This window comes from Argopecten irradians, chromosome 9, assembly GCF_041381155.1.
Source record: "Argopecten irradians isolate NY chromosome 9, Ai_NY, whole genome shotgun sequence".
Classification (NCBI taxonomy): Eukaryota; Metazoa; Mollusca; class Bivalvia; order Pectinida; family Pectinidae; genus Argopecten; species Argopecten irradians.
In genome coordinates, this window is record NC_091142.1 from 27694441 (window position 1) to 27707241 (window position 12801).

The window sequence follows — 12801 nt, forward strand, 5'->3', positions numbered from 1 at the left end:
TTATCATTGCAAAAAAAACAAAATTTCTGTTGAAAATGCATAGTGCATACTTGGTGGGTTAAATTCTAAGGCAATATTTGTTCTATAGGTAATGAAAAGTGTTACAATAAAGCTATATTTGGACTTTCATGCTTAGACTTTGGAAATTTTTAGATAAAAAATGTAGGAATTCAGCTGAAATAAGAAAATGTGTTTAATTTTGGATTTATTCGTGTTATAATAATATGTTTCTACTGTAATAGATGTGTAACTATTGAAAAGCCACAGCTAATAGATTTTCTTTAATTAGCTTGTGCTGTATGCCGGGTCAACGACCAGTTCTAAGAAGGTGGCAGAGTATGGAGGGAACACGTTTGGCTTTGGTAGCAGAAGTGTACTGGGATCAGGCTGGCCTAAAGACCTTGTTAAGGTAGAAAGGTTTTGATATACAAATTATTTCCAAGAATCATTTTTTGACTGCAATTACATGTTCTGATTTACATTTATTTAAAAATAGAGTGAAGTTTTGATAATCCAAATCCAGTAGTTGGGAAAGCTCACAATCTGGACGGAAATGTCAGGTAACAAATTTGGTTATTGACTTAGTAACAGAATCCGGAAGTCTGGACAATTCACAGTCTGTATAGTTTTGGATTTTGAAGTATATGTTTGGATTATAGACGGTCCAATGTATATATTTAAAAAAAAAAAAATTAATCATGTTTAAATGTATTGTTTGATTTTGTTGATACTTTTGAAAAGATGGTAAATAAGAAAAGTTGAAACTGTGCCTTAAAATATTATTGTGTATAGCACTTATTTGTTGTCTGTACAATGAACCAAACCATAATCACAATCAAGCTGTTACATGCATATTATATTTTTTATTCATAACCAATAACGTATTGTTGTTATTTAGGTTGATGGTGACAGTGTTACGTTTTCGTTTGAGATGCGTAGCGGCCGTGAACATAACACCCCAGACAAAGCTATGTGGGGGTTCCATGTGACGGTTCGGGCCCAGGAGTCGACGGAGGAAGTATCGAGTGGTCTCCCCTTCCTTGCTGATCTTGCCCTCGGTCTGTCTGTCCTGGCCTGTACCATGCTCCAGCTACTGTACCATGGACCAGAGATGTCTCGGGAGGAGGGAAGCTGTGCTCATCTACTCAAATCCAAATTTCTACAGAGGTCTGTTTCTATCATATCTAATCTATCATTCACTTTAAAATTGATTGCTGTTTAATGTTCAAGTGTTTGAAACTGTTAATTGGCTTAATTAGTCTCTTTGTTATTCAACATTTTATTATGATTGTCAATGGAAATGTAATTGCTTGTAAGAAGAGAATATTTAAATACTTTATTGTTTATTTTTCTTATTAAAAAATTGAAAGAGATATTCTTGCGATATGAGACATTTTTTTACCAAATTTTATATGATAATGTCTGGTTTAAACTATCTTACCTGTGTAACATTTACCAGTTTTGTACTTACCTGTATATACCCTTATTACAGGTGTGTGTGGAGATCACCCTCCGTTGTGACCCAGTCCCCCTCCAGCTCCCCCAAGGAGGTGGACACTCAGTCCCCACTCCCAAGGGTCAGGCTTCCCTCAGAGGTACTACAAAATCTCCGTAAACTCTCCAAGCGTCAGAAAGTTCCACTACGACAAAGTATAAGGTAGGCTATTCAATATAACAAGTCTATTTCATATGTAGGTATGAAGAGTATTTAAAAGGATATTACTCTTTAATTGTGATGAAACACAGGACTTGCCAAAGTATTGTATTACATAATGAATTATTATTGATTGAATGTTTTGAGTCATTAAACTGAGTAAAAAGGGAGTTTAGCTGTATAGCTGTTTCACATTGTTACAATTCCCATTTAGCCGTTTATTTTTATGGGGATGATTTTTTTTGCAAATTCAGCAATCATTGCTATGATTGTGAAATATTTAGAAGTGGCTGAAAAATATAAACTTTATTTATTTCACATTGATTGCGAAACAAGTTATACAACTTATGTAAATCACTTTCGATGGCCTGGATGTAAGCGTGCTAGGGGTCTTAGTGTGAGAGGAAATCATAGTGTTCAGAGAAAACCCAGGTGATCGGGTAGGTGACCCCTAACCTTTCCATGTTTGTGCTGGGGATCGAATTCCGGCTGGCTAAGTGAAAGGCAAGTGGCTTTACCACTACACCACCTGATCACCCAGAAATGGCTTACTCATATATACCCTGAAAGTCATATTGTAAAAAATTTTAAAAAATGAAAATAAAAAAAAAAAAAATCAAGAAAATTTTGACCCACATCAATAATAAACTGTACAATATATATTAGGTAAATGGTTAGTATCACTAATTGAAACACTGTATTTCACAGAGAGATCCTTCAGGCAGATGAACTTGAGGAGAGGATTGTTTCAACTGTGATAAAACACCTGTCTCTGGAGGATACTGTCCACCATCTGATGTCAGAGGAACAGGAACACTCCGACGAGTTCGCACTTCTTTGTGTGGTAGTGGAGGAAGTGTATCGTAGATTTAACACACTCGTCAGACAGTTACAGGTGAGATTTAACACACTCGTTAGGCAGTTACAGGTGAGATTTAACACACTCGTTAGGCAGTTACAGGTGAGATTTAGTGACAGAATATGGGGATGAAATGTTTTAAGGCCGTTCCTATGCATAAACTTTTCATTCAAATGACTTCTCTCTATAATGAATGACCAAGGGTACTTATAATGGGCCTGTAGCATGCTTGAATGAAGGGCTTCCAAGTTTGTTCAAATGGATGACATTGGCCTACATTCAAGGTCACTGGGGTTAAATAGGCTAAGATAGTTTAAGTACTTGTCAATATTTAAAAACCCTAAGAAACTGATGATAGGCCTATAGCATGCTGGGATGAAGGGCTACCAGGTTTATTCAATATGAATGACCTTCATTTAAGGTCACAGGGATCAATAGGCTACAATCTTTTCTGTCTTACTGCATACTTCAGTTCTACTATATATTGTTGGGTTTCTGGTTTATATTATCTTATTTGTTAATCATTTCAGGGTCTGGCTGACTTAGAACAGCGATGGTATAATGAAGTCCAAGAACACAAAGCTGACAGTCAGCAGAATCCTCCATTCTTCCACGATTATCATCTACAGGAGGTAAGTAGAGAGTCAGCAGGCTCCTCCATTCTTCCACGACTATCATCTACAGGAGGTAAGTAGAGAGTCAGCAGGCTCCTCCATTCTTCCACGACTATCATCTACAGGAGGTAAGTAGAGAGTCAGCAGGCTCCTCCATTCTTCCACGACTATCATCTACAGGAGGTAAGTAGAGAGTCAGCAGGCTCCTCCATTCTTCCACCACTATCATCTACAGGAGGTAAGTAAAGAGTCAGCAGGCTCCTCCATTCTTCCACGACTATCATCTACAGGAGGTAAGTAGAGAGTCAGCAGACTCCTCCATTCTTCCATGCGACTATCATCTACAGGAGGTAAGTAGAGAGTCAGCAGTCTCCTCCATTTTTTCCACGACTATCATCTACAGGAGGTAAGTAGAGAGTCAGTAGACTCCTCCATTCTTCCACGACTATCATCTACAGGAGTAAGTAGAGAGTCAGTAGACTCTCCATTCTTCCACGACTATCATCTACAGGAGGTAAGTAGAGAGTCAGCAGACTCCTCCATTCTTCCACGACTATCATCTACAGGAGGTAAGTAGAAAGTCAGCAGACTCCTCCATTCTTCCACGACTATCATCTACAGGAGGTAAGTAGAGAGTCAGCAGACTACTCCATTCTTCCAGGACTATCATCTACAGGAGGTAAGTAGAGAGAGCAGACTCCTCCAGTCCACGACTATCATCTACAGGAGGTAAGTAGAGAGTCAGCAGACTCCTCCATTCTCCACGACTATCATCTACAGAGGTAAGTAGAGAGTCAGCAGGACTCCTCCATTCTTCCACGACTATCATCTACAGGAGGTAAGTAGAGAGTCAGCAGACTCCTCATTCTTCCACGACTATCTCTACAGGAGGTAAGTAGAGAGTCAGCAGACTACTCCATTCTTCCACGACTATCATCTACAGGAGGTAAGTAGAGAGTCAGCAGACTCCTCCATTCTTCCACGACTATCATCTACAGGAGGTAAGTAGAGAGTCAGCAGACTCCTCCATTCTTCCACGACTATCATCTACAGGAGGTAAGTAGAGAGTCAGCAGACTCCTCCATTCTTCCACGACTATCATCTACAGGAGGTAAGTAGAGAGTCAGCAGACTCCTCCATTCTTCCACGACTATCATCTACAGGAGGTAAGTAGAGAGTCAGCAGACTCCTCCATTCTTCCACGACTATCATCTACAGGTAAGGTAAGTAGAGAGTCAGCAGACTCCTCCATTCTTCCACGACTTATCATCTACAGGAGGTAAGTAGAGAGTCAGCAGACTACTCCATTCTTCCACGACTATCATACAGGAGGTAAGTAGAGAGTCAGGCAGGACTTCATCTAAGGAGGTAAGTAGGGAGTCAGCAGGACTCTCCATTCTTCCGTGATTATCATCTACAGGGGTAAGTAGGGAGTCAGGCAGACTACTCCATTCTTCCAGACTATCATCTAACAGGAGGTAGTAGGGAGTCAGCAGACTCTCCATTCTTCCACGACTATCATCTACAGGAGGTAAGTAGAGAGTCAGCAGACTCCTCCATTCTTCCACGACTATCATCTACAGGAGGTAAGTAGGGAGTCAGCAGACTCCTCCATTCTTCCACGACTATCATCTACAGGAGGTAAGTAGAGAGTCAGCAGACTACTCCATTCTTCCACGACTATCATCTACAGGAGGTAAGTAGAGAGTCAGCAGACTACTCCATTCTTCCACGACTATCATCTACAGGAGGTAAGTAGAGAGTCAGCAGACTCCTCCATTCTTCCACGACTATCATCTTCAGGAGAGTTAAGTAGGGAGTCAGCAGATTCCTACATTCGTCCCATCGATTATCATCGTACAGGAGGTAAGTAGGGAGTCAGCAGACTACTCCATTCTTCCACGGACTATCATCTACAGGAGGTAAGTAGAGAGTCAGCAGACTCCTCCATTCTTCCAGGACTATCATCTACAGGAGGTAAGTAGAGAGTCAGCAGACTCCTCCATTCTTCCACGACTATCATCTACAGGAGGTAAGTAGAGAGTCAGCAGAGTCCAAGACTCATGCTACAGGAGGTATAGTATAGTCACTCCTCCATTCTTCCAGGACTATCATCTACAGGAGGTAAGTAGAGAGTCAGCAGACTCCTCCATTCTTCCACGACTATCATCTACAGGAGGTAAGTAGAGAGTCAGCAGACTCCTCCATTCTTCCACGACTATCATCTACAGGAGGTAAGTAGAGAGTCAGCAGACTACTCCATTCGTCCACGACTATCATCTACAGGAGGTAAGTAGAGAGTCAGCAGACTCCTCCATTCTTCCAGGACTATCATCTACAGGAGGTAAGTAGAGAGTCAGCAGACTACTCCATTCTTCCACGATTATCATCTACAGGAGGTAAGTAGAGAGTCAGCAGACTCCTCCATTCTTCCACGACTATCATCTACAGGAGGTAAGTAGAGAGTCAGCAGACTACTCCATTCTTCCAAGTCAGCAGAATCCTCCATTCTTCCACGACTATCATCTACAGGAGGTAAGTAGAGAGTCAGCAGGCTCCTCCATTCGTCCACCACTATCATCTACAGGAGGTAAGTAGAGAGTCAGCAGGCTCCTCCATTCTTCCACGACTATCATCTACAGGAGGTAAGTAGAGAGACTCAGCAGGCTCCTCCATTCTTCCATCGACTATCATCTACAGGAGGTAAGTAGAGAGTCAGCAGGCTCCTCCATTCTTCCACGACTATCATCTACAGGAGGTAAGTAGACTATCATCTACAGGAGGTAAGAGTCAGCAGGCTCCTCCATTCTTCCACGACTATCATCTACAGGAGGTAAGTAGAGAGTCAGCAGACTCCTCCATTCGTCCACGACTATCATCTACAGGAGGTAAGTAGAGAGTCAGCAGACTACTCCATTCTTCCACGACTATCATCTACAGGAGGTAAGTAGAGAGTCAGCAGACTCCTCCATTCTTCCACGTCTATCATCTACAGGAGGTAAGTAGTAGAGTCAGCAGACTCTCATTCATCCACGTCTATCATCTACAGGAGGTAAGTAGAGAGTCAGCAGACTCCTCCATTCATCCACGTCTATCATCTACAGGAGGTAAGTAGAGAGTCAGCAGACTCCTCCATTCGTCCACGACTATTATCTACAGGAGGTAAGTAGAGAGTCAGCAGGCTCCTTCATTCGTCCACGACTATTATCTACAGGAGGTAAGTAGAGAGAAAAAAGTAAAGTTGTGAGGAGGTGAAGCACAAGCTCGATCAACTTTAAACAGAGGAAATTTATCAGCTGCTACATCAAAATCTTACTGATGTTATTTACAGGGTAGTTATCTGATGTTATTTACAGGGTAGTTATCTGATGTTATTTACAGGGTAGTTATCTGATGTTATTTACAGGGGTAGTTATCTGATGTTATTTACAGGGTAGTTATCTGATGTTATTTACAGGGTAGTTATCTGATGTTATTTACAGGGTAGTTATCTGATGTTATTTACAGGGTAGTTATCTGATGTTATTTACAGGGTAGTTATCTGATGTTATTTACAGGGTAGTTATCTGATGTTATTTACAGGGTAGTTATCTGATGTTATTTACAGGGTAGTTATCTGATGTTATTTACAGGGTAACATGAAGGAGCTGAACATGTTGTGTTTCATCAAGGACGTCCAGTTAGACCCGGCTGAGGTAGAGGAGGCCATGAAAGTGTTACGGTAAGTCTGAGCTAGGGACGGCGGCTGTATTAAGAATTTTCTGTATTAAAGGGTCTTTTTGAGGGTATGTGGAACTCCATTCCTATTCACTACTTATCAAAAATTATCAAAATTACTCAAATTTACAGTTTACTCATAATGAGTTCCTTCTTAATTTGACAATATTTCTTACCAATTTAAGGTTGATAAGGCACTGTCCCAAACCAGTGGGGAAACAAATTATTTTGTAAAAGATAAATGATTAGCATTTTCAGTATTATGGTGTTTTTGAGTAGAGTAGTGATCAATTAAAATTTTATTCAATGAATGAAGACTCAACATTATTTGATCCTAAACATCAAATGATTATCCAATTAATGTTTGTTCATAGATCCAAATTTGATGATGATGTAAGATCAAATGAGGTGGTCGCTAAAGAGTTGTGTATGGTTCGAACCAAGCACATTGTAAAGGGAATTCTCTCCCGGCTAGACCTACTGCTACAAGTGACCATTACACCACACTACAGTGAAATGATGACGAGGACGGTCTCCCACTACTCCGAGCTGCCTCAGACAGGTTTGACTGTTCATATTACAGATAGAGGTGTGACGAAGTGTCTGCTTGGGAAGATCTTCTGTCTATAAGCTGGAAGATCTTCTCTTTATAAGCTGGACGATCGTCTGTCTAAAGGCTGGAAGATCATCTGTCTATAGGCTGGAAGATCATCTGTCTATAGGCTGAAAGATCATCTGTCTTTAGGCTGGAAGATCTTCTGTCTATAAGCTGGAAGATCTTCTGTCTATAGGCTGGAAGATCTCCTGTCTATAAGCTGGATGATCTTCTGTCTATAGGCTGGAAGATCTTCTGTCTATAAGCTGGAAGATCTTCTCTCTATAGGCTGGAAGATCATCTGTCTATAGGCTGGAAGATCTTCTGTCTATAGGCTGGAAGATCTTCTGTCTATAGGCTGGAAGATCTTCTGTCTATAGGCTGGAAGATCTTCTATCTATAAGCTGGAAGATCTTCTGTCTATAGGCTGGAAGATCATCTGTCTATAGGCTGGAAGATCATCTGTCTATAGGCTGGAAGATCTTCTATCTATAAGCTGGAAGACCTTCTGTCTATAGGCTGGAAGATCTTGTGTCTCTAAGCTTGAAGATCTCCTGTCTATAAGCTGGAAGATCTTGTGTCTATAGGCTGGAAGATCCCCTGTCTATAAGCTAGAAGTTCTGTTGAGATGAGTTCAAATTGAGTTAAACTCTGGCAAAGGTTATAAGGTCTTTCAACTCTGAAAGCTTAATCTGATCAAGTATAAAATGTGTATGATATTCTACAACTAGCCTTTCTACTAGGCCTATTTTGACCAAGTGTATATGTATATATGTATGGTAATCTACTTGTATTGCCACTCTGAGGGCCCATCCTTACCTAATGGCTAGGTGGTTACCACGAGCTTTGCTACTCTTAACAACATCCCTTGTCAAGTGATCAATATATTTGACATTCTAAACCTATTGATCAGACTGGTAGCAAATTTGTCTGACATTCTTCCACCTGCCATTTGTCACTGGTATTATTCTTATAGAAGACACGACGTCATTTACCAATTTGTGGTTTCAGGAGGTGTTGTGAGATCTGATACTGATATGGTACAGCCTGCCCATGTGTTGTCACGGAGTATGTCCGCCCCCACTGGCGTAGAGAGTATATATGATGAATCTGTACTGGATATACTCAAGATACGCAGGTAAGTGCCTATTAATTAGTAGAAAGGAATAATTCATTTCTCTAAAACTACACTTTCCCTTTTAGAAACATATTTCTTTTTAAATATTCATATACCTTCACCATGAAATTGGAAGGGGGGATAAAAGTAAATTTGGGCCCAGTTTCACCAACATTTTTTTAAATTTAAGGAATCCCTTAACTTAAAATTCTCAATATGAAAGCATTACAGATTTAAAGAAAGCTCCTTAACTTAAAAGATTTTTACTTAACTTTTGTAAACTTTTGGAAATTGAAATTAAGGAACTCCTTAAAGTTAAGAAATATTTATGAAACTGGGCCCTGTAACCTATGATTCAACGTTTGTTTCAGTAGGAAGCGACATGGCCAGAGGAAAGGACCGGCGTCTGTACTACAGGAACTAGTGGAGGATGATAACAAGGATACCCCTCCACATGTGGTGCTAGTGGATCAGCTCTTCTCCTTTATAGGCAGTGACCCAGAGAAGGCGGTCAGTATCTGTTTATTTATATCAGTTTTTCGAGGGTCTGTAAGCTTTGATAAAACATAGACAAATGAAATCATAGTGCTTCAAAAACTGATATTTTGTTGGATTTCTTTTATTATAAATTTTCTTATGTCAAATTAATGCCTATTTCTTCCCTCCGCGAAATATAGCCACTATACAGTAGCCAGGATATTTCTGAATGTGAATGGATAATCCTGATTTTGTATTTACAGATTTCCAGTAAGGACTTCCTATCTGCTGCTCAGACTCGCTGGCGCCGTGGTAACACACGTAAACAGGCCTTGGTACACATGAAGGAGCTATTGACCGCAGCCTCGCGGGTCGGCGGGGCCACACATCTGGTAGCTGCTGTTACAGCGGTTTTACAACGAGGCCCATGGTTAGTCTACGCGACTTGGTTTTACATTTTTATGACTTTCAAGACTTTTTCACACAAATATAATATTACAATTTAATGGCTTGTAATTAAAACATTTTCAAGGTTGTTTATTTTTGCAAAATCTTATCACTGTGACTGGAAATTTAATACATACAATTTGTTGAAGTATGATTTATCAGCATATAGTCCCACCGTTCGGTGAAGTTGACGCCATATATAAAAATGATTTTTGTGATGTCACAGTTACCGGAATGTGGGACTATTTAACGGTAAATCAATCATACTTTATGGACATTCTTTTAGTATCTTGAAACTTCCCATATTGCACATGAAAAATAGTTGTTTGACAATACAGCATAATAACAATCAATAAAAATAAAATGTCAAAAAAAAAAAAAACAAACAAAAAAAACCCACTCACATGAGAAAGATGTTTGTTGACAGTGTTGAGGAGCTAACTTGTGGTGGGATGGTGAACCAGGTGAGGGAGGCGTTCTCTGAGACCATGACATCGGTCGTACAACTGGCCGCACGCTACCCGATAGCCTGCTGTAACAGTATCGGTCTGCTGTGTATCATACCCTACACCAGGTATGTAACTTATATGTATATATAAAAACTATATTGAAGAATTTGTTGATGTTATAGGGAGATCTGAATATTTATGATTTTAATACAATGACATCATAGTAAACAATAAGTTTAAAAATTTGAACCAGGATTTTAGAAAGTTTCAAAGTTGAAAATGTTTTTTATAAGCTTACTTTTGAATTAGTGTAGATAATTCAAAACAAAAACAGAATAATCTTACAAAAGTAAAAAAATAATCTTGATTGCTAGCATTCCAACCAATAGCAGTGACAGTTGAATTAGCAATCAATGTTTTAGAATATGAAATAAGTGAAAATTTCATCGCCAGAAATAATTCCACAATTTTACAATACGTCAACTAATGTCATTCCAGGGCTGAGGAGAAATGTTTGGTACGATCTGGTTTGGTTCATTTGTTAGACAAGTTGTGTAGTTTAGCCAATCACAGGACAGATAGCTCCAACACAGAAACACAGTCGACCAATCAGAAAGTTTCTGCCATGGCCTGGGCAGGATTTCAGGTCCTTGCCAATCGCTGTGTGATGTGGGAGACAGAAGATGGTAAGTGTTATAACGGGTAACATAGATACATAGAGATATGGGCTACTGTAAACCAATTTCTTTCATGGCTAATATATTTCAAGATAAGTTTGTGAAGATTGACATTCATAGATAAAAAATAGAATGGAAATTCCTATTAATATGGCCATGGTAGATTTGGTACACTTTTTGCATGTATTTTTGTGTGTTTATGTAGCAGCATGCAAAACCAAATGATGAGCATGCAATTTCTTGATTATCTTGAAATTTTGACTTTCAGATACTGAATTTTGACAATATTTTGTTCCGTAATGACACAATTTAAAATTTTGTGTTTGTATAGGTCTACACCTGGAACAGTTAGAGCACTCTGGTCTGGCTCGCCAGGTCTCCGTGTTGCTCACCAACCACCTGGCCCGTGCCACAGAGTGTATAGGTAACGAGGCGGCGGGCACGGAGGCTCTACAGGACGTACTCAGTCTCCTCAACAGTCTGTCTCGTAGTCGTATGGGGCGGGCCATCCTCAGTCAGCCAGCATGTGTCTCCAAACTTCTCTCCCTGTTACTCGACCAGAGGTAAGGCTACTAGAGACACACAATCAGTTGAATCTTGTTTATTTTAACTCTTATAGTTTGAATACTTTATATAATTGGAAGTATTTTGTTGATACTGGTATTTAAACTTTTCACTGCTCAATTACCTGTTATTTGGTACTCAAATAACTCAAGTGTTGCTCAGGTCACACCAAGTTTGAGGTTATTAAATTTGACTGTACATGTATTTTGAATGGGTACCTTGTTAAAACAACAAATTAAGATACTGAAGTTTATCATCAAGCTGTTGTTTATTGTAACAAAAAATCTCTACTTCCAGTTCAGATATTCTGTAAATCTAGAATTCAGACTATTTGTTTAAAAAATCAATATTCATATAAATTTTGTGATAAGATTCTAAGATGGATGCATAACAGTATATTGTAATTATTTTGTTATGAGAATGATTATAAAACTTTTAAAAACTATCATCATAATATACAAATAAGTAAATTAAATTTTGTACTACAGTGAGTATGATGACGGATGTTCATGTTAATGAAGAATATTGAATTATAAGATGATGATGCTCTCCTAATACAGAACATTTGATATTGTGATAAAATAAATGTATTTTGTAATACTGATAAGTTGTGGATGTTTGTTTAAGACCGTTGCTCAAGCTGAAGGTCACACAGAGGCCGTACAGAGGGTAGGTACTACTGAAGGTCTACATTGTTGGTGATGATATTATTTTGTGGATGTTTGTTTCAGACCGTCGCCCAAGCTTGTCCTGATTATTCTACAGCTTTGCCGTGTGGCCCTACCCCTGATGAGTACACTGGACTGTGAGACAGTAGAACTGCCAGCCTGGGGTCAACATCTCTACTCTAGTCACTGGAGTACGGCCAAGTCCATCTCCGACCCTCCGGCCAAGATCGTCAGTCTTCTACTGGCCAAGCTCGGAGATTTTCTTGTCCCAGGTAAAATAAAACAGTAGAAGATCAGAAATAATAATTTTATTGGTCTGTTGCCACTAAAACCAGACTTTGTTAGGATTGATAGCACAGTCTTAGACTGATGTTTTTGTCTAACTATGTGATATCATTTGTTATTGACTATCTTTCAACTTATAACTGTAAAAGACTCAATAAAGATGATAGTATTTATCTTTCTTCCCCTTTTTTGAAAAAGGTAATTTACACCAAAACCTAGCTAGATTGATCCATGTGTGCAGCTATTACTTCGCAAATATGTGTTTTAGAATCAATGCATGCAATTAAAATTCTTTTCTGCATGTTTTGTTGATCAGGTGACCATGCCACTATCTGTAGTCGTCGGCCGTCCACCGATAATCTTCATCGTGGAACATCCAATGGTGGTCTGGACAAGGACAAAGTAGAGGATAGTGACATACAGGCTGGCAGACTGTCAGTATTTATACACAAACGGGAGGACCAGTTGTCTCACGAGGTCATACAACCACTTCTCAGGTAAGTCACGACTTTACAGAAACATTATTAGTAGGTCAAGGTCATACAACCACTTCTCAGGTAAGTCACGACTCTATAGAAACATTATTAGTATAGGTCTAGGTCATACAACCACTTCTCAGGTAGGTCACGACTCTATAGCTTCATTTCTAGTAGGTAAAGTTCATACATTCAATTTTGA

The 12801-nt window shown here is 39.3% G+C and overlaps 1 protein-coding gene across 3 annotated transcripts in view; it reads left to right on the forward strand.

Annotated features, from left to right (window-relative positions):
* Positions 1-12801, forward strand: part of LOC138331937 (probable E3 ubiquitin-protein ligase HECTD4) — a 58712-nt gene that overhangs the window by 20772 nt on the left and 25139 nt on the right. For 2 of the 3 annotated variants that reach the window (XM_069279808.1, XM_069279807.1), the window contains exons 19-33: positions 290-409; positions 899-1167; positions 1493-1657; positions 2363-2549; positions 3044-3145; positions 6760-6848; positions 7219-7406; positions 8451-8577; positions 8928-9066; positions 9297-9463; positions 9908-10054; positions 10428-10615; positions 10938-11169; positions 11902-12110; positions 12440-12620. In XM_069279808.1, the coding sequence (XP_069135909.1) occupies positions 290-409; positions 899-1167; positions 1493-1657; positions 2363-2549; positions 3044-3145; positions 6760-6848; positions 7219-7406; positions 8451-8577; positions 8928-9066; positions 9297-9463; positions 9908-10054; positions 10428-10615; positions 10938-11169; positions 11902-12110; positions 12440-12620 (2510 nt within the window). The remainder of the gene's footprint in view (positions 1-289; positions 410-898; positions 1168-1492; positions 1658-2362; positions 2550-3043; positions 3146-6759; positions 6849-7218; positions 7407-8450; positions 8578-8927; positions 9067-9296; positions 9464-9907; positions 10055-10427; positions 10616-10937; positions 11170-11901; positions 12111-12439; positions 12621-12801) is intronic. The other variant, XM_069279806.1, reaches the window with a different exon arrangement.